The following is a 23,964-nucleotide window of genomic DNA, read 5'->3' on the forward strand; positions in this document are numbered from 1 at the left end:
ATCTGGCGAAAGCCCGTCTGAAGGCCTCGGGGGAAATAGTACGGCTGCAGGGAGAAAGCTAAAACCCGCACTTGTCAAAACAAGAATGTTGACGAACAGTCACAGTCATGCAAAATATATGTCCAAAAAGAAATGTGGTTCAGGCACAAGGTGACACCTGCCCAGTAGCTTAGAAGAAGCGGACCGAACAAGGAGAAAGAAGCAGAGGGGTTTGGGGAGCCGGGGGGGTCCCGTCCAGAAGAGGGAAAGAGAGAAAGAGGAGTTGAAGGACTTCTTGAAGGGGTCAAATGTGTGGCTGACAAGAACAGCGGAACAAACAAATGGTTTCAACGCACAATTCTGTCAAAAAGGGTAGAGGGAGGGGGAGAAGTGACCAGCCGAACTAGCTTAGAGAGATTGAATGCAGATGCAGAGCAGATGGTGAACCAGGTGGAGAACAATGGCACAGGCAGAGATGGAGTAGTAAGCAGGGGGAGGCTTCGTATGAACGGTACGGACGGAGTATTGGATAGGGATGTCAATGCCAGCCAATTGATCGCTTTTGGCCACAAGCTGCTGCAAGATGCACACATTCAAGCCAATACAAGACCGAGGAATTGATTGGCTGAAAGGTTGAGACGAAATGATGAGGCAAAGAATACTAGGTACCTTAAGTAGTAGAGGGGAGAGTGGGAATGATTGCTATTGTTGTGGTTGTTGTGGTTGTTGTGGAGAGTGGCTGCGGTGGGAAGACAAGACCAGATCCCCTGCCATAAACAAATTGACAGTCAAAATGAAAGTGTGTATACGTACTCGTAATCACTCAAGAGATTTCGATCAAGCATAAAGAATCAGGAAGAGACAGAGGGCCAAGAAGCGAGAAAGCGAGAGGAGAAGGAAAATAAGACATGGGCCAGATAAAGAGAGAGAGCAAGAGATTTGAGGGAACCGGAGAGTGGGTGTAAGAGTGGATGTGTGAGAGGGAGAGAGTATGGAATTGGTAAGAAAGAAAGCGGAGGGAAACACGAGCAGGCTGGAGTGTGGCTAGTACTGGGTCACAGTACTGAGGCTCGGGAGTTATTGGCCAGATCCAGTCAACCTTACGGGCAGCACCACCAATCCACCACTGGGCAATCTAAAAATACTCCTACCTCGAGCCTTAAGTCAGTACAGTACATACATGTAAGTTACCGCAAGTTCTTTACCGGGATACCTAAAGATATGAGTATATGACTACTAGACTGCACAAACAATCTGTGTAACAACTGTAGGTAGACGGTCTTCTAGATGGACAGGCCTTCACTCCATGGGGAATGGGGTGGGACGGTTGCTGAACAGTCTGACAGATACAGAGGAGTGGGAACGAGGCTGTGTTGGTTGAGACACTGGAAAATATCATCGTGGCTGGGCCGAAGGCTGCGAAGACCGCTGGGCTGACACCCGGTTTCTAGATTCCCAGTGGAGGGCCATTGGGTGGCTGTGCCCTCCGACCGCCTACCAATTTAGGCTCGAGCTGGGGGCGCCGGCGACTTACCCTGCTCAAGTGTACTGTACCACATCCTTCAGTGAATATCCTATGGAGTGTTCTGAAGAAGAGAGGTATCTCTGCAGCACTGCTCTTGCAGCACAGCACTTCTCTGTCAAAGTATTCTAGTGACAGTATTGATTTTCACCCCTGTTGTGATTCGTCGTGATGTGTATCTTATTCTGGGGGAGGGGGGGGGGAAGACAAAAACAATCTTGGAAGACAGAACAAGAAAAAATAGAAGAGAAAGAAAGTGGCGATGGATGAAGACGGGAAAGAGAGAATGAGGAGGAGGAGAAGTAGAAAATGAAAATGAAAATGAAAAGCAGGAGGACTTTAGGTATAAACGAACATCAATTACGGAGTTCTTCCATACATAGTATACTAGAAGGGGAAAGAAGAGGGAGTGGGCTCAGGTGACGATGTGATGGAAAAGGATTGACTTGCAGCTGTCACCTTACTTATAACTACAGTACTCCGCTCCGTACAGTAATAGTACTGCACATAACGAAGTCATTGATAGCAGAGAACTAATAGGTACCACGTGATGATCCTTTCCCCCTCTCCTAAGTAACGAGTCCTTGAACAAATTCCCCCGCTTCTCCGGTACTGTATATACTGATGAGTACCTGCTCTCGGGTTACAGATGGCCAGCGGTTCTACAGCTCATTTGATTGGCTGATTGTGGAAGATGGTCAACTTACACTGACTGCCAGGCACCTGGCACTGGCAGTGAGCATTTCAAGGTTTCAAAGTTGGCGCTCGGCACCAGCACAGTCGGGAAGCCCATCTGGCAGTCCATGGAGATCCCCAATTTGATTCGTTCTCCAGGTGATGGAACGTGCATCTGAAGTGACAGCCAGGGCTTCTTCATGGTCTTTGCTCGCGGCGAATCGCGTCCCCCGTCTCCACTGTGACAAGCCAGGTCGACTGCTCTAGTGGTTCAATTTGACTTCCTTGCTCATCCAATCACTTTTCGCCCTAGGTTGTGCTGCACCTTGCTGCACCTTGTCGGCGCTTAATTGCTCTCTTCACATACATCTAATCCATAATGCTATTGGGATGTCTCCCCACCCAAGGTATTGCTAGGACCTCTTCATTGATATTCAAAGCGATCATGCTGCCCAGGCCCGGCTTTCCCTACCTCTCCCCTCATCTTTCATAGTTCCTTTTGTATTCGTGTCTGACTGCCAGCCCAGCTTCAGGGCCCTCATCTTGTACTCGACCATTCATAAGCTCAAAATAATATCGAACAAACACGAGAAGGTGATTGGGAATTCGCACTACCTCCTTCCCGAAGAAAAGAATTGTTTTGATCTCTCGCCATCAAAACATATTTTCAATTTCGATGCTCCTTGTTGTATAACTTGCTCGATTGTTTCAAACCTTCAACCCTATTCAATCGTCTTTGCGACCCAAGGTTGAGAGCTGGCCTCTTCATACCTTGCTACATACGGCCTACTGCAAACCCATTCACAGATGTCTATGTCCGGAGAGAGCCAGAAAAGTTTGCCTCAAACTTATGAAGCCGTGTCCCCGATCGATATCGTTAGTGGCCGTAATACTGGCGCAATGTTCCCACCCAACGCCATTCAGGAGCGGAAGTCTTCTGAATCATCAACTTCTTCGCTTAAAGCTTGTCGTGTGACTCGTTTTGCAGAGGCAGAAACCATTCATTCTCCTGCGCACGCCGCAGATCTAGAACAGTCGCCATTCGCAGACCCACCTGAGGCCTTCCAAACTCTCCCCAATGTGTCCGACGTGGGTTTTGGATATGTCGCTGCGAGTGATCCGGCGCACCATGCCTCGCATCACGACGTCCCATCCCCGGGTCTAAAGAGCGCACTCAAAGTTCCTGGCACCCCAGGAAGAACCCTCAATCCATTGAGTCCGACCTTTCGGGAAGAGTTCTACGTGGAAAAGCAAGAAAAGGTCACCGAGAAGGAGAATGCTAGAGATCTTGTAAGTCAAAGCTGAAAACTAGCTGCCATGCTCGCTCTAGATGCTGATGAGGGCATGATTTAGCGCATCAAACTGCGTGTTCGCGTGGCCAAGGTTTTCCTCCGCTTCATCAACTTTGGATGCAGTCTGATCGTCCTGACGATACTGGGTACAACACTAACCGTCTTCCATGCGACCAAGTCGATTCCTGAGCGGAATACCTTCCCGCCATGGGAGACTGGTACAAATCCTTGGCCGCAATATCTGCTGCTGGGGGTTTCGTGTATCTCTTTGCTTGCCTGTCTCGCAGTATTCTGGGGCTACTGGAAAGGTGGTCACAAACGTGCGGAGAAGTTTGCCCTATACTATTCGTCAATCACAGTTGGCGTTTTTGTCTTTGATCTGGTGATGTGGATTGTGGCCGCCGCCATATTCCAGCACTCGAAGTCCAGTGGGAACAACAAAGATCTCTGGGGGTGGTCTTGTGTTCACAACGAACGAGAGCAGCTATTTCAAGACCAGATTGATTACGCGCTCCTTTGCCGCTTGCAGGTACGCTAACCTCATTCTCTCAGTTTTGTCTGGCTAACACAATCACACTGACAGGATTGGGGACTGGTCTGTGCCGTGATTGAGATCGTTTTGGAAATACTGGTGCTCCTGGTCTATGTGGTCGTTGCGTACCGTTTCTGGACCAAAAGAAAGCTGGCCAGGTCCATGGACCGCCGCGATCGCGCTAGAACAGATTTGTACATGGCCCAGCTCCGACAGTCCGCGCCGAACACTCCTAGGTTTCCTCATACGCCTAAGGCGCCTATTGTATCAACTGGCATGCCCCAAGACACCTTCCCGCAAGATCCCTACTCCGCAGCAGAGAATGGAGAGGTATATGCTACTCAGTTTGCCTACCAGCCAACCGAGACCAAATCCCGAGCACCTTTCCAACTCATGCCTCCGCCCATCCGGGTTCAGCATGCGACCCCTCAGCCAGCTCAAGAAGAGTTCCATGCACCTGCTCTGATCCCTACTACTTCAAGTCATCACATGACGGCGGCACCCGGCGAACCTACCTACGAGAATGTACCTATCCCCGAGGCATACAAGAGCCCCATGAGCCCTGGATTTCCCCGGGGGTGAGTTCGATAGTTGGAGATAATCATGACGGAAAAAGGATGGAATGGAACCCACACGTGTCTGCCTTGAACACCAATTATGCTGAATACTAGGTCTGGGAAGCTTTGCTGGACGCCCCGGTTGTGATCGAGCATAAGCCTGCCCTTACTTCCCCTCTTCACCCAGCACCTCCCAATACTTCCATATCCTAGATAGTCGATTTTGTGGAGAGATCTGTGCGCACCTCTCCCCCCGACTCCCTTGTTGGTCTCAACTGCCGCTTCCTTTCGAGCCGATCTACTACAATCGTTTCTGATTCTTTGTTGATACGTAATTTGAATTGATACCACGTTCGCATGTACCTACAGTGTCTCACTTCATAGCTCTGTGTTATTGGAATTGCAAATGTCTAATCACTGTGAAGCAGCATTGCTGCATTCAGAGCCTTAGAGACAGATGTTGGAAGTACTTCAAGCCGACGAACTCAGTAAGGAGTATGTGACACCTGATTGAAAGGGCAAGCAAGCATCATCAACAATTATGTCAATATTATGGTAGGTGAAGAGGGAATATGTAAGTGTCCATCCCGGCATTGCCTAAACTATTTGACATTTGAAACAAGGAAGACAATAAAACGCAGCCAATAAAGACAGCCGCGAGATGTAAGCTGATTTTCTCATTGAAAATTGCACTGCAAAAACAGCATACCGGTAGAGACAGCCAAGAAAGCCACACCTGCCCATTTCCTAACGAAAGAATCCCCAATCCAGAGCGCCTATGCCCACGAGACCCAAGCATGTCACAGAAATGATCAGCATTACCTCATATCGCGGTGATCGGCCTTGTGCATGTGGTAGCACTACCGATCACACTCTCCATTCATGCATTGCCCTCGTCGAGGATCGCGTTTGCATCTTTAGTAACGAAGATCTCTTCCAACCTTCCAGCACCAAGGCTGCTAGGACCATCATCGTTCTGCAAAACTAAACCCTGTTCATTAGCCAAATGGAGCAGGCAGATGAAACCAAAGGACGTGCTAATGTCGCGTAGCTTCTCCGGGGCGTAAACCGTTTTCAGTGAGTTCATGATTTGTGTGAATCGAAGCGTACTGTCCGCAGAAACATCCTCTCGGCCTTTATCCAATGGTGTAGACGTTGGGATCGGCTGCGTCTCGGTCTCGGGGTGTTGAGGCGTAGCTTCCTCGGTGACATGAGGTACGGTATCTGCCTCACGAGGCGTATCAAACGAGGATGTTGTTATCAGCCGCTCTCCCATGCCCCTCCACATTTCCTGCTTTAACCGACGCACATCAACTTTTTTAGCCACTCGAGCATAAGCGACATATTCGGGACGCGCCCGACGACCGCCTTGCGTTACTAGTTGAGATCCAAATCCTCCAGCACCAACTGGCAATGTGGAGCCAGGGGCTGACCCCATCATGTTAAGGAGTGCGGGAAGGCCTGACGTTCCCGCAGATTCTCCTACAGATGCACCTGGACCTCCATCCGCGGGCGGGGAAAGCATTTCTCTAGCATCAGCGAATGGGAGGTTTTCGTCATCGTCATCGTCGAAACCGTTCGGGAATGCAAGGCCATCATCATCCGCGAAGAAGTTGGCGTCATATGCCCCTGGAACACCCTCATCGGAAGCGGCAACATCCTCCGGTTTGTGATTTGCCCAAAATGCCTCGTCCATCTCCCCATTGCCCGCGGTTTGATCAGGTCGCCGGTGGTTAAATCGCTTTGAACCCGTGAATCTCTTGGATCCCAATCTCGCTTTTGGCTTGAGAAAGAGGCGAAGCAATTGTTGTGAATTGAAGTGCTTGTCGTCCGGAAGAAGGTTACGACCCTTTGTTTTCCATTGTGTTTTAGGCAGAGAAATTGTGGAATTCGAGCTGGCGGGCATATAGATTAGTTCCCCGATAGTAGTATCAAGCGGTGTAGAGAAATCAATCTCGAAAGGTTCCTTTTCCCTACGTTGCTTCGGCGCAACGTTGGCGTTGCTCGCAGCGGCATGCTCCTTAATCCGGCGAATCTTCCAATGCTCTGGCCCTGCCCAGTTCTTCTGTAGGGCATTGTCGAAGTAGCTGAGAATATTTTCATGATCCCTGTTATCTTGCTGGTGTGTCAAAGAGATACCATAGACATCCCCATCATCGCGATCCATATCTTCGCCATCTGCATCATCCTCGCCTTCTCGATCAACACGATGCACTTTCAGCATGGGCTCCAAAGCAGCTTCACGGGCCCAGACCTCACCTCCCTCGCCAAAGCCAGCATCTCCGCCTAGATCGAAGCCAGCCAGCGTGGCATCGTCGTCGTCGTCGTCGAACCCGACTGCATTGTCATCATCCAGCATGATACCGGACGCGTCACTCACGGGACCCGCCTCTTGGCCTCTCTCATGCCGCCAGTCGTCGGATGCCTTCAAGAAAGGGATGTCTAACGAGCCGCTTGGGTCGCCGAGATCAAAGTTCTTCAATGACGGGCAGATGTCCTGATTGTCCACGAGGTCCAAGTTTGGAAAAAACCGTTCCGCCAAGGGAGTCATATCTATCTCCATGCTGTCCTCAAACATGGTGTCCGCCGTTTTTCTGGCCGAAGACGGTGATGGTGGTGATTCTGGTTCCTGTGATTCCGCCTCCTGATCGTCTGCATCCTTTGAATTTGCTTCAGTTGCCGCGGCCGCATCATCACTGCTATCAAACACTATGCGACCCTGCCCATCAATAGATAGGTGATTCAAAAGTAGCCCTTTGGCACCACCTTCATCAAAATCAGCGGAGGCCTTCTTGAACAATGGGTCAACGGAGAATTCGAGCTCAAATTTTTTCAATTGGAGCGAGGAGAAGGATGGTGCTAGTGTAGCTTCATGTGATCGCTGTGCCTTCGCGAGGGTTAGCAACTGTCAAGAAGATTGCGAGTAAAGTTATGAGGGCAAACAGACCTTTCTCCTTGATTTTCGAACGGCACCTTCTTCTCCGTCCTCGTCGTCGTCTGCCCCATCTCCATCGCCGCCCTCAGCTCCGGTTTCGCGAGCTCTCTTGTCACGACTGTCGGCTAAGCCACTTAGTAGTTTTCCTGTCTCCGTCGCCACGCTATCTACTCTGCTCGTGTAGATCTTGACGCAACCATCCAGCGTGCAACTAGCCTTTTGAAAGTTGACACCATCGCCCTCTTTGAGTAATGACATATCATGGAAGTAGTCAATCAGTGCGAAATTCCAGGAGTTGTTAGCATTGATTTTGTTGTCGGTGGCCATTTTCATCCATTCTTCAAAGTTGGCCAAGATTGGTACGCGCTTCATTGGTGTCACTGCCCTGCGTCCACCCACATCACTTTCTCGCCCTCGATACCCCGAGCCTCGAGGGGTGGCGGGGCTCATGCTAGCACTCTGACCGTATCCAGTATATCGTCGAGGCGGCATAGGCGTCTTGACAGCAGCCTTGATTTGGTCCATGTGGCGGTCATGTCTAGCTTGGCGCGCCTCCATGCGCGCTGCTTTCTCTCCCATGTCGTCGTTGAGTGGTATCCTAAGACTGTCCGTCAGTACTTCCCACCAAGATAGTTACGGAGCCGTGCAAACCTCATGGGAGAGTTCTTGAGAGGGGTAGATGCGCCACCATTGGAGCGACGGTGCTTAGAATTAGCCACGCGCGGCATTGTGCAGAGGGTGTCTCCGTTGGTGGGGGAGGGGATTGTAAAGGAACGGCGGAAATCGAATGAGTATAGAGCCCTACGGGAGCCGATTCCGAGTTAAGAGTCAGACGAGCCAAATAGTCGGCATCAGGTACCATGAGGCCGTAGGAAACGGTGTGTGGTGGTGTGTGGTGGTGTGCGGTGATTATCGTTTTGACCCAGTCAGCCCTCCATCTGGGACGAAACAAACAATCAACAAAACATCCGCCCCGCCACAGTAACCACTACCGCAATCTCCCCGCTCGCTGAGTCAGCTTGAGTGTGGTTAGTTAACTAGTTAGTTAGCTAGCTTAGTTAACTTACCAGATAGTACAATACTAGCTAACTTAGCTATAACTAGTCAGGCTGTAACTAAGTGGTAAGATAGGTACACATACTGTACTGTACTGTATAAAGAAGATACTTAATAATCATATCTGCACCGCCTCCTGCCGTGACATCAGTGGCTGGTGCTCCCTATACGTAGTCAACCTTACTTAACTTAACTACTTACTGGTCTTTCCTCGATGGTCGTCTGTCTATCATCGGTCTGTCTGTCTAAACTATCCGTCCTCCACCTGCTCTTCCCCCCTTCTCTGTCTACCTCCTTCATTCAATCTTCGGCCGGTTCATCTGCGCGACACCAACACCCTCTGTCTCCATCTTTCAGACCCTCAGCACTTTGTTCGTCGCTTCCTCTTTGCCGCAGCTGGATGGTGCTCACTCTGTTTCGCACCAGCCACGTGCTTATCCGGGTGTGTGGATCGTGACGGCCTATCGCCCAGGATGCCGCGATATCTCTCAAAATGCTATCAAGACTGATTTCTCGCCACAACCGAATCTCTCGGCAAAGGCGCTTCTCTGTTCGGCCATTTTTCTGGTCCATCATACTTCTGACGTTTCTTGGTCTCTCCAGTTGGACTTTGCAACGGCTCACGCATGAACCTGCCGTTCCCGACCTATGGCTGCTTCGCCAGCGCGACAACACACTGGAGGTACGTATCTCTTCTCAAGTCTCGGGTAATAGTCTGGATGAAGTACGGGGCTCTGACTTCCTTTACGCTCTATACAGTGTCGCTTAGTCCGTCAAGCCCATGACCAGTGCTCTTTCATTAGGACAAACTGCCCTGATGATCAAGATGGACTCATATCCTACCTTGAGCTCTATTATTGCACCTTAGCGAATGCGAAGCCTTTGGCGCTCATAGTCATCATATCATGGCTCTCCCTATTGTTCAGTACTATTGGGATTGCTGCTAGTGATTTCCTCTGCATCGATCTGAGCACACTGGCCAGTGTTCTCGGGTTGAGTGAAAGCCTCACAGGCGTCACCTTCCTTGCCTTTGGCAACGGTAGCCCCGACGTGTTCTCCACGTTTGCTGCCATGCGATCAAACAGTGGTAGTCTGGCTATCGGGGAACTTCTCGGCGCAGCAAGCTTTATAACATCAGTGGTTGCTGGCTCGATGGCGCTGGTCCGCCCATTCAAGGTTGCGCGGAGGAGTTTCATTCGAGACGTAGGATACTTTGTTGTGGCTGTGAGTTTTAGTATGTTTCTACTTGCTGATGGACGCCTGCATGTCTGGGAGTCAGCTACAATGGTAGCTCTATACTGTTTTTATGTGTTGCTTGTTGTAACATGGCACTGGTATATCCTACGACGGCGCCGAGCCTACGAGCGAAACTTAGCGGCACGGTCGCACTTCCACATACCTGAAAATCAAGAGCTCGACATCGAAGAGTTCGAGGACGATGATCCTGGGATAGCCTCTGAGTCTACGAGTCTCCTTCGCGACGAAGATTTCAACGCGCTGGAAAGGTCTGATGCTGGGATTTGGCAAGAAGGAGAGGAAGACGATGAAACCCGCAACCGTTACCTGGCTGAAATACGGGATAACATGCGTGTCTTTCGCCCAGTTGCCCGGCGACGCAATACTTTAAATCCCATCCGGCCAAGCCTCGTGGGTGCACTGGAATTCCAGTCCATTCTTACTTCTCTCCAGAAATCGAGGAACCTTCACCCAGATGCCTCACCCGTCAACCTGGACCAATATTCAGACAGCGAGGAAATGGCCACGCCATATGTGCATTCGGACAACGTCTCGGTTGCATCTCATCCGCACGCTAGTCGACCCTTGACCAGCGATCGCTTGCATTCTAACCAAGCACGCGTTTCAACTCGAACTCGAGCCGTATCTGCCAACGCTGCAGTGGACCTAAAATTGGACACAAGCATATTAGAGTCTAACTCCCGACAACCCCTGCTGACTGTCAGCCAACCCTCGGTCAACAGTCAAGCAATGAGCGGCATACATCAGCCCAATTGTTTAAGCCAGAGTCCAAACCTCCTTGCTCCTCCGGAAACGTTCCACTTACCCACATATCAGTCATCAAACTCACATCCCAGTTCTCCACTGGCCATATCCCCTAGGGGTACGGCTCTATCTGCAGAAGCCCATCTAGATAGCCCAATTAGCCCTTTTCCACCTCTCCTGGATGGAATGGGTCCAGTGTCATCGAGGGCACCGAGCATTCGCTTACCGCCTGCTACAAGTCCCACTGAACCACTCTATTTTCAGGACGGTGTTGAGGTCAATGGGGGCAACCAAATCAAAACGTCGGCAACATCTTGGGCTACCTCTTGGTCTAAATTTCAGTCAATCATGGCGATCCTTTTCCCTACAATGGTTGGATGGAAATCCAAATCTATCTGGGAGCGACTTTTAGGCGTCATTGCAGCTCCTAGTGTGTTTCTGTTAACAATCACACTCCCTGTCATTGAGGCAGCACAGTCAAGCCCTGATGCTGGCGGGTTTTCCGTCGTCATAACACCTGCAAATACTGTCAACGACCCTGCGCCCCTGATAGCTTTACCGGAAGACAGCCCACTTCTACATGCCCTTGATCAAGAACCCAGAACCGAAGATGCCATTCATTCAAGCCGGAAGTCCCAGTGTGCACCACCGCGGTCACGCCTTGATTCTGAAATTCCTTTCGTTGAAGAAAGCACGGGTTCGTGTACAACAACCACGAAAGAGTGGTGCTCTTGGCTGGTCTGGGTCCAGCTTTTCACGGGTCCTTTCTTTGTGGCTCTGATTACTTGGACGGCCACGGATCCCGAGTTGAAGCTTCGCAGTCTACTATTACCGTTCTTGGTCTCACTACTATTTTCGCTGGTATGTAGTACGGCCCTTATAATCAGCACGCGGCACCGTTCGGCTTCGCAGCCTCCAAAAAAGTGGCGGCCTTTTCTAGCACTCTTAGGGTTTGTCGTCGCTATCTTCTGGATTGCGACAATAGCCACAGAAGTGGTCAACCTCCTCAAGACCTTAGGTGTTATCTTGAACATCAGTGATTCTCTTCTAGGACTCACAGTCTTCGCCGTGGGCAACTCACTAGGTGATCTTGTTGCAGATATCACTGTTGCGCGTCTGGGCTATCCTGTCATGGCACTAAGTGCCTGCTTTGGGGGGCCCATGCTAAATATTCTTCTAGGAATCGGCTTGGGGGGTCTATACATGACTGTGAATGCGAGGCCAGGAACCATCGAAGCGCACGGAGGCTCTTACGAAATTGAGGTCTCGAAAGTTCTTGTCATCAGTGGCGCTACCTTATTGCTTACTCTGCTCGGGCTATTGATTGTAGTTCCGTTGAACGGCTGGAGGATGGACCGGAAGATCGGTTGGGGCCTTGTGGTCTTATGGGGTATCAGTACACTAGGCAATGTTGTTGCTGAAATTCTATAAGTTGAAGTTTGCAAGGGATTTGGGAGCTATCCTAAAAGATCTTTCGCAGGAATATCACATTCCTTCAGTGGCTCTTGGGAAGGTGCCTGGTGCTTTGCTCTGTCATTTATACACTATATATAGATTAGGATATATATTGAAAGGGGGTATTCAAGTCACACCAATGCTTTGTTAGGTTTTGTTTTTCACTGTTGTAGGGGTTATCCCGCGTGCTCTTTTTACGTAGTCATCTGAAACAGTAAAGTCAATTCGAGGTGAGGTTCACGGCGCATCTTCTCAACTACGTTCTTGACATCCAAAGTGGTAGAGCTCTAAAAACAAACATTTCAAGGTCAAGTAGATCGCGTTCTTAGTCTAAAACACGACCTGCGGTAGAACTGATGCTTCGGTCATTGGTCTGCACTTTCCTAAGCCCTTTACCTGCTTGGATGGAGGCTAGCAAAGCCCCTCGGTCCATTGCGCCTGCTGGTGCTGAAGGGGGTGCAGGTGGCGGAGGTATACCCGGAGGTGGAGCAGGAGGTGCCATGCCGGGTGCAGGAGGCGGCGGCGGCGGCGGCGGCGGCGGAGCAGCAGGCTCGACGCTCAAAACAGGCACCGGAGGAGGGGGGGGTGGAGGTGGCGAGGGCGTTCCTTCAGTTCCAGAAATCGTATCTTCTTTCTCACCAGATGGCACTTGTGGGTCTACCGGGATATCTTGTATAGAACTGGACGATTTCGACGAAGGCTTGTCATCCATGGCGCTCAAAGGCCGCGGAGGAGCCATAGTACCGAATAGGATACTGGCGAGCTGCTTCGCACTGCCACCTCCAGGGCGTTCGTCATCGTCGTCATCAGAGGAATCGAAGTCTGAGCCTGCTGCAGACCAGTCATCGTCTGCTTCAGGACGAACACGCGACTTGCGTTCCAAAGGTCCAGGAGCAGTGAAAGTCGGTTTGGTGCTCTCTTGTTGTTGCGTTAATCGATGAAAAGGGTTCGTCGACTGGGAATCGGCTTTTGAAGGCACGCTTGTTGTGGGGTGAGAAACCGGCAGAGAAGCAGCAGGAATTTCTGGACCCTGACCAATTTTCTTAAAGTAGGGATTCTTGGATTCAGCCTCGGGGCTGAGATTACCCGCGGAGGACTGGCCGGGACTGACGACGGGATCTACCGGCGGCGCTGAGATTGTGTTCGAGGCTGGAAGCGCAGTGGTTGATGCCGCGGGAAAGACTTGACTTTGAGTCGGTGTGGCATCCCGAGGAACGATATCTGCGGGGCCTTCCTCATCTGAAGAACTTTCCTGCTCAAGGCCTTCCAACTCCAATTGAAGCTGCCGCTCTCTTTCTCGTGCCATTTCAAGCTCAGCACGCTGAGCTGCAAGCCTTGCTTCCTGCTCCTTCGCCGCGTGTATTGCGTCTTCCTTTCTTCGTTTCTCTTCCTGCTTCTTTATCTTGCCTTGCCTGACCTGCTCCTGAAGTGCAGCAAGGCGCGCTTCCTGTGCCTCTTTCTCCTTCATCAGCTCTTCTTCACGCAGTTCGGCCTCGGACCTAAAGTAAGTTTGCATGTTAGTAAGATGGTTATAGAAATCGTGTTGCAATGGGGGCATACTCCATGCGCATGGTCTCTTCCTCTAGTGCACGCTGCTCCTCTCTGATGGCTTGTTCACGATTAGACTGTCCTGTTTCGGCGACTGCATTCGCAGCTTTCTTCGCATCAACCTGGTCCGCACTGTCGGTGCGAACCCTTCTCGAAGGTGGTGCTGGGGGAGGCTTCTTGCCAGCCGGTTTGGAGTGTATCACAGGTCCTCGTTGCTCTTCGGCCAGACGTCGCTGTCTCTCTTGTTCCCGCTTGGCATCTTCCTCTTCGGCCCGCTTTAACCGTTCTTCGCGTTCCCTCTTCTCTCGCTCCTGACGCTGAGCAAGAGTTTCAATGGCGCCATTTTGAGGCTTCAGGCCGGCAGCTGCCATTCGCTCAGCAATGCGCTTTTGTGCACGCTCCCTGGCAGCCATCACCCGGTCCTCATGTGTAGAACCAGGCAACGATCCCATAGAGCCTGTGGACACGGGGGAGGACCGCACGGCAGGTACGTTCGGGGACAATCTACCGTCATCATGTTGACGCTGGTCTTCGGCAGTGGCTGGCCCAGATTGTCTAGATGCGAATGTCAGTTAACGAGGTCGTTCCCAGGGCTCTCTGGCTGCGGTTGATATGGTGTTCATGGGTGATATGGGAGGGACCTCTTACTCGTCCTTACGAATATGGGCGGTGCGGCTACCGCGTTTCAAATCGTAAATAAAGTCCCGAATAAAATCTTCCACACCCAAGGCATCTTCCCAACGTCTTCTTTCGTGCTCACGTGTGGAACTCTCACCACCGTCTTTGAGGCTGTCTTCAAGACTCTGTGCGAATTCCTTCACGCTAACTTCCACATCGCGAGTCATCGTCTCATTTTTCTCTCGCTCAGCCTTCACTTTGGCAGCTTCAACTTCGAGGCGACGAGCAGCAGCTCCATCATCATCCTGGGAAGGCGGGGGAGGCCTTCCAGCGAGTTCGGCAGCGCGGGCCTGCATTCTGGCACGCGCCCGTGCCTTTATGCGATCAGCCTCAGTCACAGAGCCCCCGGGCCCTGTGCCGACGATGTTAGAGGCACTGTTAGGATGGTCCTTGGCATCCTTGAGGCGGAATAGCTCTAATCTAGCTTCTGCAATCTCTCGTTCGATGCGCCTCACCTCCGATGCAATTTGCGGAACTAGGTCCTCATAAGCCTGTAGCTGACGGCGTAGCGATCGCCGCTCTGCGCCAGAATCAAGGTTGCGCAAGAAGGCATCTGGGTGGGTGTCAATGTCATCTTGCACACGTCGAATGCGATCCATCAGGCTTTCCGCCTCTCTCCGGTCTCTTCGATCTAAAGCATCATCCTCTTCGGCCTGATTCTCGTCCTGGAAGTCCACCGCATCAAGCATTATCTGCGCCTCACGCATCTTCTTCTTCAGTTGTTCGACAGAAAATTCCTCTTGAGGTGCCTGTGAAGTAGCAGGGGACGGTGTCCGACCACTGTTACCTACACGACGACGAGCGCTGGAGCGATAACCGGCAGCCGCCTCATCGTTGTTCTTAAACAAAGTGGCATCTTTGCGGCCGGCTCCTGGAGAAGTTGAACCACCACGGAATGAATGCTCTTTCAGATAGCTGACACCGGTCTTCTGCGGCTGTAGAAACGCGCCTGAAGCTTTCCGTGTTTCTGCATCCTGTGAAAGCATAGACTTGATTGTGCCGATAGAATCATCCAGATTCCTCGTTGACGGGGGAACAAGCTCCGGTGGTAGGCGGCTAGGCACTGGATACCCGTTGAGCTTCCTATAGATCAGATGCATCGCAACAGCAAATTCGTCCATGTTGAGACGGCCTCTATTGTGAGGGTCTGCCAGCGTCCAAATGCGCTCCAGGTCTTTCCTGTCTAAGCCGCTTTGGCCCATTATCTCGATCGCGGTGTCACCGCCGATGAAGCCTTTGCGAAATCCGTCCCATGCCCGGAAGAGATCATCGTAAATCTTTTTCTCCTCTTTTGTGATAGCCCAGGGAATGCGAGCGTTGCCCGAAAGGCCGGCAGCGGAAAAGCCTCCTTCGCGTCCCGGTTGCGGCATGAGTTGCTGCTTGAGAGCTTCAATATTAGGCAACCCCGACGACGGGGCATTGACGAAGCCCCATTGACCGGGAACACCGGTAGGCTGCGCAATTAACCCAGGGGCGGCCCCGGTTTGTGAAGGACTAAGGCTGTACCCGGGACCGGTAGGCATTGGTGGAATAGGAGGGCGAGGCCCGCTATAGCCCGTAGGCTGAGGGTTAGGCATGAACCCTGTTGGCTGGGGCTGCAAATCTTGCTGCCGAGATTGCCCAGGTAGACCTGTGATCTGGGAAGGAAGAGAGCCTTGGCCTGAAAACGACGACTGACTTTGCTGGAAGCCGCTCGTTTGCTGGAAGCCCGTGTGCTGCGCCGCGAGCTGGGTCAAAAGCTGGGCGTTAGTAGGTTGCTGAGGCTGAGGCTGCTTCGGAGCTGAAGGGATAGCTTGATTTTCCATCACTAGACCATCAAAGTTCGGGACATTTGTCCTCGCGACGGGCTCCGGTTGTGTATCCGGAACTTGGAAAGAGATTATGTCGACCATGCTAGATACCTCGTTCTTGATTTTCTCGGGAAGGGCCTCCGGGAGATCCCTGCCTGTGATCCTGAGGTTGCATAGATACATTGCCAAAGCGAACTCGGGGAAAAACAGCTGCCCTGACTTGGTAGAATCAGATAGAACCCTGTAATCATTAGCAACATCCTGATACTGGAGACGGAGCTTGGCAACTCACCAAATCTTGGATAGGTCACTTCCCGAAAGATTCGACCGTAGTAAAAGCTCCTTGGCTTTCTCTCCTGTGAGAAAGTATTAGTAACCGTGCGAGCTAAGGCTCTCCTAAGGTCGATTCGCATGACTGACCACTCATTGTGTGATTACTCCCTACGGCAGATTTGAATAGCTGTTCAAATTTGGCCTGATCTTGCGCCGTGATGAATGACAGTCTGATATTGGGAATCTTATTCCCGGCTGACTTGGGCGGCGGCGGTGGCGCCATCCTAGTACTGCCCTGGAATGAGTCTGCCATTTCCGTTGATGTCCTAGGAGCAGGTCGAAGACCTGTATTCGATGGGACTTGAAACTGCGCAGTCTGCGGCTGGGGGGAAAGCCCCGTGTATTGTGGTTGCTGAGCTGAAACTTGATAACCATTCTGAAGCGATTGTGATAATGCTCCAGGGTAACCAGTAACTTGAGGCTGCAGCTGCCCGGTGGGGAATCCTGTAGACTGAGGCTGTAGCTGAGAGCCCCCTAGCCCGACCAGCTGAGGCCCATAGCCGGTTGACTGAGGAACGAAGCCAGTTTGATGTGGTAGTGGTAGTGGTAGTTGTTGTTGTTGTTGTTGTTGCTGTGGTTGGCTGGGAGGAAATGGCGAGTAGGGGGTCAGTTGCTGTTGCTGCTGCTGCGGCTGCTGCGGCTGCACGAAAGGGGGTTGGCCGGGACGAGCGCTGTTGGCGCCCAGGAAAGAGCTCGACGAAGAATACATTAGCAAACGCACGGTTACATTTACTGAAGGAGAGGAAAGAGAAACAAGCTCAAAATAAGGAGACGATGGAGAGCGCAGAATAGGAGGAGAAAAGGTAAAACAACAGAAGAAGAGCCGGCCGCGCGAACAGGACAGGCAACAGTTTCGGGGGTTTCGGGGGAGGCGGGAGTATTTGGGGGTGGGGGGAACTGGGAAGGGGAGCTGCCGGTGACGCTGACGACGGTTGACAACTTACATAATCAGGGACGGTAAGTCACTCAGTAATTAATCTGTACGGAGTACAGTACTACAGTACAATAACTACTAGGTACGTGGTTAACTAACTAACTTAGTGTGTTTGTCAGTCAAATAATAACCAAGCCAACCCGGAGGCAATTTAGGCCTACCCACAAACCACCTATATATTGTACAGTACAAAGTGTATGTATTATTACTTGTATCACAATCAATCTGAAAATCTTGATTATATCTAGTTGCTTGTTGCTTGTTGCTTGTTGGCCCAATAGCTTTCAATAGATCTGGAGTTATTGAGTCTGCAAGGTGGCTTGCTGACTTACCTGGCTTCTTTAGCTAACTAACAATATTGTTAACCTATTATTACTAGCGAGTTAAGCGACTGCTATCAAGTTACAAGTATCTACTCAAGCTTAAGAAAGTTGATCAATTACTGTTAATCTACGTACTAGTATAGTACATAGTCGCTACTCCCGAGTGCCTGGACAGGGTTAGCCAATATTCAGCCACCTAGAAGATTACTGAATTAAAAATATAGACAAGTTACGTGAATACTTTTTGATCCTGCCGTAAGAAAAAGTATCACCCTGGAACGCTTAAGGCAACGCATTAAGCAAGTTATAGATTAATCACATGTGAAACAAGCGAAGTAAAACAAGCGATAAAAGCACTTAGTCCTGATGACAGATAAATAGATGCACGCGCGTTTCGATCTGTCCATGCAAACAGAGCCAAGTTGAAAACAGCGGGATATTGACAACAAAGGGTATGATGATAACAGAAACATATCCGGCTGGGTAAGTTTAAAGATTCAGCACGTCAGGAATCGCGTAGCAGGTTAATTCTGCGGACAGCAGCAGATAGTGACTATAGTCCATCCTGACCACCGTTCTGCTGTTGAGTGGCCCCCACCATCTTACGGAGCTCATACTCTTTAGTGAATTCTCGGGAGAGAATACCCAGGTCACGCACAAGCTCATGGCAGGCGGTAATAACAGCTTCTTTGGGAGTAATCTCGCCATCTGTCTGTACGCGTAGCAGAAACTGCGGGACAAGCGGATGAGGCACCTATGTACTTCTTGTCAAAATCCATCCTGGCCAGTAGTTATCACTGAACGTGAAAGGGCTTACCTTGTACGCAGCGAAGAGGACATGAGAGCTCTGTAGCAGGCGAGAACGGATCAAGTTCCCTAGAGTGTGATCCTCTTTATTAAAGGTGAAGATAGCGGAAGAGGGGATGCCTGGTCGAAATCAGAGTTTGTATCATTCACCAGGCAAGGCCGAAAAGGATAAGTGACGCACGAGTATCTATCTCCATCTCGACTTTGCTTTCGCCACTGGCGAGCACAAATGACTCGTAGCTGGTTGAGGAATAGGTCAGTAGATGGACCTTGACCATCACTTGCGAAGAGCCAACGGATCGAATGAACACAAGGGCACAACACTGTCGATCGGACGGAGCCGACCTTTGCTGCTGGTCATGGGACACATTGATCGTGGACTGACAGCCTACTCGAGGCCCGCCGTTGCCGTGTCTCCAACGAGCATAGGCTGTCTCCGGCGGCAGAAGATATTCCTTGCTCGGACTCATGGCCGCAGCCGTCTAACGTGACAATGACTCGGAGCAGGCAGCAAGGGCTCGGTGAAAGGTGATTGACGTAAGGGTGATGTACAGAAGAACGAGACAAAATGGGGAAACAGTAGCAGCAAACACCAACCAGTGTGACGTGGGAATTTGTGGGGAAAGGATGAAATGAACAAGAGCAATTGCCATGCAAAGACTCCAAGGTTGGGGTCAGTCAATGAATGACAAAAGCTCTTACAGCTGCACCCACGTACAGGTCTTTAATTTCAAACGATGGATGCTGATATGAACAGAAGGAAGAGCCATGCTTCTAACTAAAAGTAATTCTTACCGATCTGGGGCGTTCATCTTGTATTTGGAGTTCAGATATCCAGACGAAGGAGGGGAATTCAAGAGAACCGAAACTAGCCGCGATCCCAACACAGCAGTCAGCAGTATTAGACTCAAGTAAATAACTATAAAGTAAGCAGAGAGCTGAAGCTGAAGCCAACCCTCTTCCGCTGTATCTTCTTTGTCCCTTAGGAAGTGCGAGGGAGGATAATGAAGCCTAAGCGGTGGTACCGTAGGTAAGTTATAATAGAGAAGTGATACAGAGGATTCACTTGATCAAAATGAGGAATGCAACTTCCCGCTGCTTGAGCTGAACAAAGACTCTGTACTAAAAGTGAGATTGTTGTAGATGCAAGCAATTTCGGATAATGCTTTGGTAACGTCTGAAGAATCTCGGAATCAAAGCACGTGATCAGCAGTTACTCGGCTATCAGTTCCCCTTTGTGACCAACCACCATTGACTAAATAGTAGTACCTGAATGTTTTTGCACATTTCTTCCTGCACAAGATAAATAGCTATTATGATCGCACTTATAGACAGGCTCCAGGTTGACCAGACCGGGTGAATAATGTCTGCCTTCTTATCTATGTTAAAGATTTGCTCCCAGCTCGAGCCACAATGGTGACGTTTTCCGGGTTGCTCAGGGAGGGTCACCCCATGTTTTACAAAAGATACTTCCTTGGACAAGACACTCGTCTCACACCGAAAGGTCGTTGATCTCGTCGGAACTCATTATATAACTTCGACTCCAGCAGGAAGTCGATGTCTTCTATCCAAGTGAGAGAGACCGAGGATGTAAGATTATTTTATGGATATCGAGTACATATTAAGTACAGGTTCAAAAAGATACATGCGACATGAAGATGAATGCAAAACATCACAACCCGCACTGGGCTAAAGATAGACAAGCCATTAAAACGCCACTCATAAGCCCTTATCCAGGTCCGTTTCACGAAGACAAAAGACAGGGAGAAAGCTGCTAGCCATTATCACCATCAACCATATCTCAAGTGAGAACAAGCCAAATCACTGGGGCCAACAGTTGTATAGAATCATATCCAGAAAAATAAAAGAGACAGTCGGGAGATGGACCGAGGAAACGAACAGATTTCGAAAATACGGTTGAACAACAGCAACTGCATAGGCATGCAGAACAGTCAGTTTGCTGCGCTGAGATGTCACACAAATGATAACAGATGATCGGATGAAGGAAGAAATCGCTCTCAGGGAAACAAATCGAGGCGAGAGTGAAAGGTGCATGTGCAGATTTAGGCCTGAGACCTAGAATATACGTCAGGACATAACTAACCATGCTAATGTACTGCATTGAGCAAGTCCCCAAAACTAGAAGTTTCCTTCTTCATCCTCCAATTGTTCCTCTTGTCTTCTCGTTTTTTCATCATTTCAGCCCAGCCTTCATCGTCATCGTCATCGTCCGCCGCAACGCTGTTACTTGGCTTGGGGTGAGTGGGTGTGGGATTATGGCTGGACAGCGGACGATTAGACATGGCCAACCCGGCTGGAACAACAGCGGAGAGTTTCTCATTCTCGTCGTTACATGAGTTGAATGTGGAATGGAGAGTCGAAGCCCCAGGATCTGGCTGCATCGTGGAGACAGGTCTATAGCGGGATGCTAACCCAACATTGCTACGTTCGGACGGGGCAATAGAGGGTGCATAGCCTTGACCTGCTGGGGTGCCAGGCCTGAGGGCCCCAGACGCATATGGCAAAGCCGGGGCATTCAACCGAGAAGAGGCGTTGGGGTCAAGCATGCTGAGCGTCCTGTGGTCAGCTTGGTGACCAGGCGATGCACCGCTCATAGTGTCGGCTGACGGCATCGATGACGGCCGCATGTTGACACTAGCTCCCAGACCGGGTAGAGGGCCGCCCTGGATTGTAGTTTGAGGAACGTTCTGGCCACCCTGGATTTGAATCATCTGTTGCATCCATTGCATCTGCATCTGCACCATTTGCGTCATTTGCTGTGAAAGTTGTATTTGTGCCTGCTCCGTTGCAGATATCGATGGCTGCGAGCTAGTCATAGTGGTTGGATTCAGGTTCATCATAGTGTAAGGTCTGGGAATACCACCAGGATGAACTGCCGATCCGGATACTCCACCAGCCTGATAGTCATACATGGCTTGGGTGTTGGGACTTCCCCTTCTCATGGCTCTAGCCCGTTCCTCAGTAGCAATGACCCCCACTAAGCCTCCTGGAGGTAACGCGGGCGAGTGGCCACCATGCACAGACGCGCCTCCTCCTAGGGCTAGAGATTCTCTGTTAGAGGGGTTGACCAGGCTTGCACCAAAATATGGGTCTCGAGGCAGATTTCGGGCGAAGACAGGTAAGCTACTACGGTTCGCCATATCCTGTTCTGCGGCAGACCCCGGAGACGATATAAATGGCTGTTGAAAGGAGTTTCGAAGATTGGGTATAGAGTTAGAAGGTGTTAGGCGACTGGGAGGCCGATTCCTGTTTGGGAAACCATGTGCTGCAAGAATCCCCAATGGAATCTCTTCGTCATCATCACCATCACTGCTCTTGCCGCTTCCGGATAAATTGCCTTGTTGCAACAAGTTTGGTGCACTCTTGCTAGCCCGATCAATGTCTGTCGGCAGGGCAGGAGCGGAAGATTGTTGGCCCGTCACTCTCATCATTTGCTGTCGGTAGACAGAAAGATGAGCCTCCTGCTTCCGTCTCTGCCTTTCAGCCTCACGGTTTTTCTCTGTTTCATCCTCCTCTTCGTAATCGCTTTCGCCAGACTTCTCACTTATAGATGCGTCGCTTGTGGATCTTCTGAGCTCCTGTTGTTGTCTATAGTGTTCAAATTGGGAGGGCGTCATGATCTTATTTGCTGAGGAGGCTGATGCCGGTTGATACCTTTCGTATTGTGCGGCCAGGTGAGCATGTGCCGCAATCGAAGCATCAAGGTTGTTGTGTTCCGCTGGCCCAACTAACGTCGGAGGCCCCTGGTGCTCAGTATGAGCCGCACCCACTGACAAGTCTTCGTTCTGGAAGAGGGATGACTCGTTCTCGGCGTCTGAAACTCCTTTGTCGGACGTGGATAATACCTGTACACCCTTTTTGCCAGAATAAAGAGACTCCATGATTAATTTAGCATCTTCGTCGTCGACAGGTGCGGAGTCGCGTTTGCTTGTATATATCACACTTCGCCTCAATCCCTTATCAGAGGCAGTCTGTGGTTTGTCGAGAGATCGATGAGAGGTAGTAGCGGCCGCAAACGACACGACATGGGGTAGCGCTGCAGATCTTGGCCTTTCTCCCGCGGAACCTGTACTCATTTCTGGACGTGCATGCTGTCTACCTAGCTGTTCTCTGGGCGAATCGATGGCTGCGAGTAAACCATCTTCAGAATGTCGGCTATCCCAGGAGTAAGGAGACGGCTCAACTTCCTGCGATCGATCAGTATCAATGGGTGTTGGGCGGGGGACCCTTTCATCTTTTCTCGCAGGACCTTCGTGTCCAGACTTGCGTGGTGCTGACGAGTCCTAGAATACATGTTAGAAATCGACACCGACTGGCTTAATGTAGAAATCAGCAAAGACCCTTACGGAGTCTTTAAGGGGGCCCTGTGGCAGGGTGGACAGTAGAGGCAGAGGCATTGACATACCGGTTGTAAAGCTCTCTCTTGTGATGAATCCTGTGGAGTATAGTAGCGCTTTTCAAGGCTACCAAACATGTTCTGAAAATCGTCTTCCATCTCATTAAATTGCAGCTCTGTCTCGGGAAGTCTCGGTGCGGTCGCAGTGTTTGTTGTGCTCGCAGTCATAGCTCGGTTTCTTGAGGGTCCAGAAATGGATGATTGAGATTGCGGAACCGCAGCCGAAGTCTTCGAAAATCTCCCACCGAAAGAAAATGTTCGCCCGGCTGCCCGAAGTGCACCAGAGATAGGAGGAATTGGTATCTCGTACAAGTTCCGCGAATGCGGGGACTGAGTCTCAATCGGAGGCGCTCCGTCTGTTGACCGGCGTGTAGACTGAGAAAAGCGGGCCGAAGGATTTCCTTCGTATGGACTTTTCCACCACGATCGTTAGTACCTTGATAGTAGAAAAGTGTAGTAGGGAGAGGATCATACGAATTGCGTGAATGGTGGTTTTCCGACGCTGCAAATATGTTGCTATCATCGTCTTCGGATGGCGAATACAGAGGCTGACCTTCGCTTAGCCTCTTCGACATCAGGTTGCCATCGCTGGAGGATTTCTTGTCGGCGGATGGTCGTTCAAAAACCTTAAATGATGACTGAGGAGGATTTTCCACCTCCTCGAGAGCATTGCCAGACGATTTTCGTCGAGCGAAACCTTTGGGAAGCTTTATTGGCATCTGGACTGAAACCGAAGCGACCACTAGCGAAGCCGGAACCACTTCCAGATGGGATTAGCAAGCTACGCCAGCTCCCAGAATCCGCAATACTCCAGCCCCTGCCTGTTGGCGCTATTGTTGTCCCATAAAAAATTACCGGCGTGGTGGAGGAAGGGAAATTGGACTGAGGGATGGCCCGCGTAGCTGAGGGAGAGAGAACCGGCGTGGTTTTTCGAAAAGGGTGCTGGGTGTGCTTGGAATAATTCTGGGCCTTGTCTGAAAACCACACAGATTTCGATCGCAGCGGGGCGGAGAGAAGCCTGCTCACGAGAATAATGATATTTCAAGCAAAGAAGTGGATGACGTGAAGGAAAATGAGATAGCGTCAAGGCAGATCAGTGAGTGGTAGATGTGGATGCTTGGGAGGCTTCG

At 50.7% G+C, this 23,964-nt stretch overlaps 5 protein-coding genes across 5 annotated transcripts; 2 read left to right on the top strand and 3 right to left on the bottom strand.

The window, feature by feature from the left end:
- Window positions 1–3,076: 3,076 nt before the first annotated feature.
- On the top strand, window positions 3,077–4,582 carry BO66DRAFT_412458 (uncharacterized protein; the record flags this gene model as incomplete). Its single annotated transcript, XM_025649353.1, has 3 exons — window positions 3,077–3,466; window positions 3,530–3,997; window positions 4,052–4,582. The coding sequence occupies 3 exons, from the start codon at window positions 3,077–3,079 to the stop codon at window positions 4,580–4,582; spliced, it is 1,389 nt and encodes a 462-aa protein (XP_025502835.1).
- Window positions 4,583–5,126: 544 nt separating this feature from the next.
- Window positions 5,127–8,399, bottom strand: BO66DRAFT_392825 (condensin subunit BRN1). The gene is made up of 3 exons (XM_025647616.1): window positions 8,144–8,399; window positions 7,505–8,090; window positions 5,127–7,444 (listed from the first exon to the last, which is right to left on the bottom strand). The coding sequence occupies exons 1-3, from the start codon at window positions 8,218–8,220 to the stop codon at window positions 5,438–5,440; spliced, it is 2,670 nt and encodes an 889-aa protein (XP_025502836.1). The 5' UTR covers window positions 8,221–8,399; the 3' UTR covers window positions 5,127–5,437.
- A 379-nt stretch (window positions 8,400–8,778) lies between these two features.
- BO66DRAFT_421297 (sodium/calcium exchanger protein) lies at window positions 8,779–12,123 on the top strand. Its single transcript, XM_025649942.1, has 2 exons — window positions 8,779–9,230; window positions 9,308–12,123. Exons 1-2 carry the CDS (start codon window positions 9,042–9,044, stop codon window positions 11,978–11,980), a joined length of 2,862 nt encoding a protein of 953 aa, XP_025502837.1. The 5' UTR covers window positions 8,779–9,041; the 3' UTR covers window positions 11,981–12,123.
- Window positions 12,065–19,317, bottom strand: pan1 (actin cytoskeleton-regulatory complex protein PAN1). The gene is made up of 9 exons (XM_025649943.1): window positions 18,763–19,317; window positions 18,599–18,657; window positions 18,428–18,537; window positions 18,209–18,364; window positions 16,441–16,993; window positions 16,313–16,376; window positions 14,201–16,261; window positions 13,565–14,107; window positions 12,065–13,503 (listed from the first exon to the last, which is right to left on the bottom strand). The coding sequence occupies exons 1-9, from the start codon at window positions 18,885–18,887 to the stop codon at window positions 12,330–12,332; spliced, it is 4,845 nt and encodes a 1,614-aa protein (XP_025502838.1). The 5' UTR covers window positions 18,888–19,317; the 3' UTR covers window positions 12,065–12,329.
- A 1,208-nt stretch (window positions 19,318–20,525) lies between these two features.
- Window positions 20,526–23,553, bottom strand: BO66DRAFT_325863 (uncharacterized protein; the record flags this gene model as incomplete). Its single annotated transcript, XM_025643881.1, has 3 exons — window positions 20,526–22,721; window positions 22,844–23,246; window positions 23,309–23,553. The coding sequence occupies 3 exons, from the start codon at window positions 23,551–23,553 to the stop codon at window positions 20,526–20,528; spliced, it is 2,844 nt and encodes a 947-aa protein (XP_025502839.1).
- Between the last annotated feature and the right edge of the window lie 411 nt (window positions 23,554–23,964).

Source organism: Aspergillus aculeatinus (genome assembly GCF_003184765.1).
Source record: "Aspergillus aculeatinus CBS 121060 unplaced genomic scaffold BO66scaffold_31, whole genome shotgun sequence".
NCBI classification, from domain to species: Eukaryota; Fungi; Ascomycota; class Eurotiomycetes; order Eurotiales; family Aspergillaceae; genus Aspergillus; species Aspergillus aculeatinus.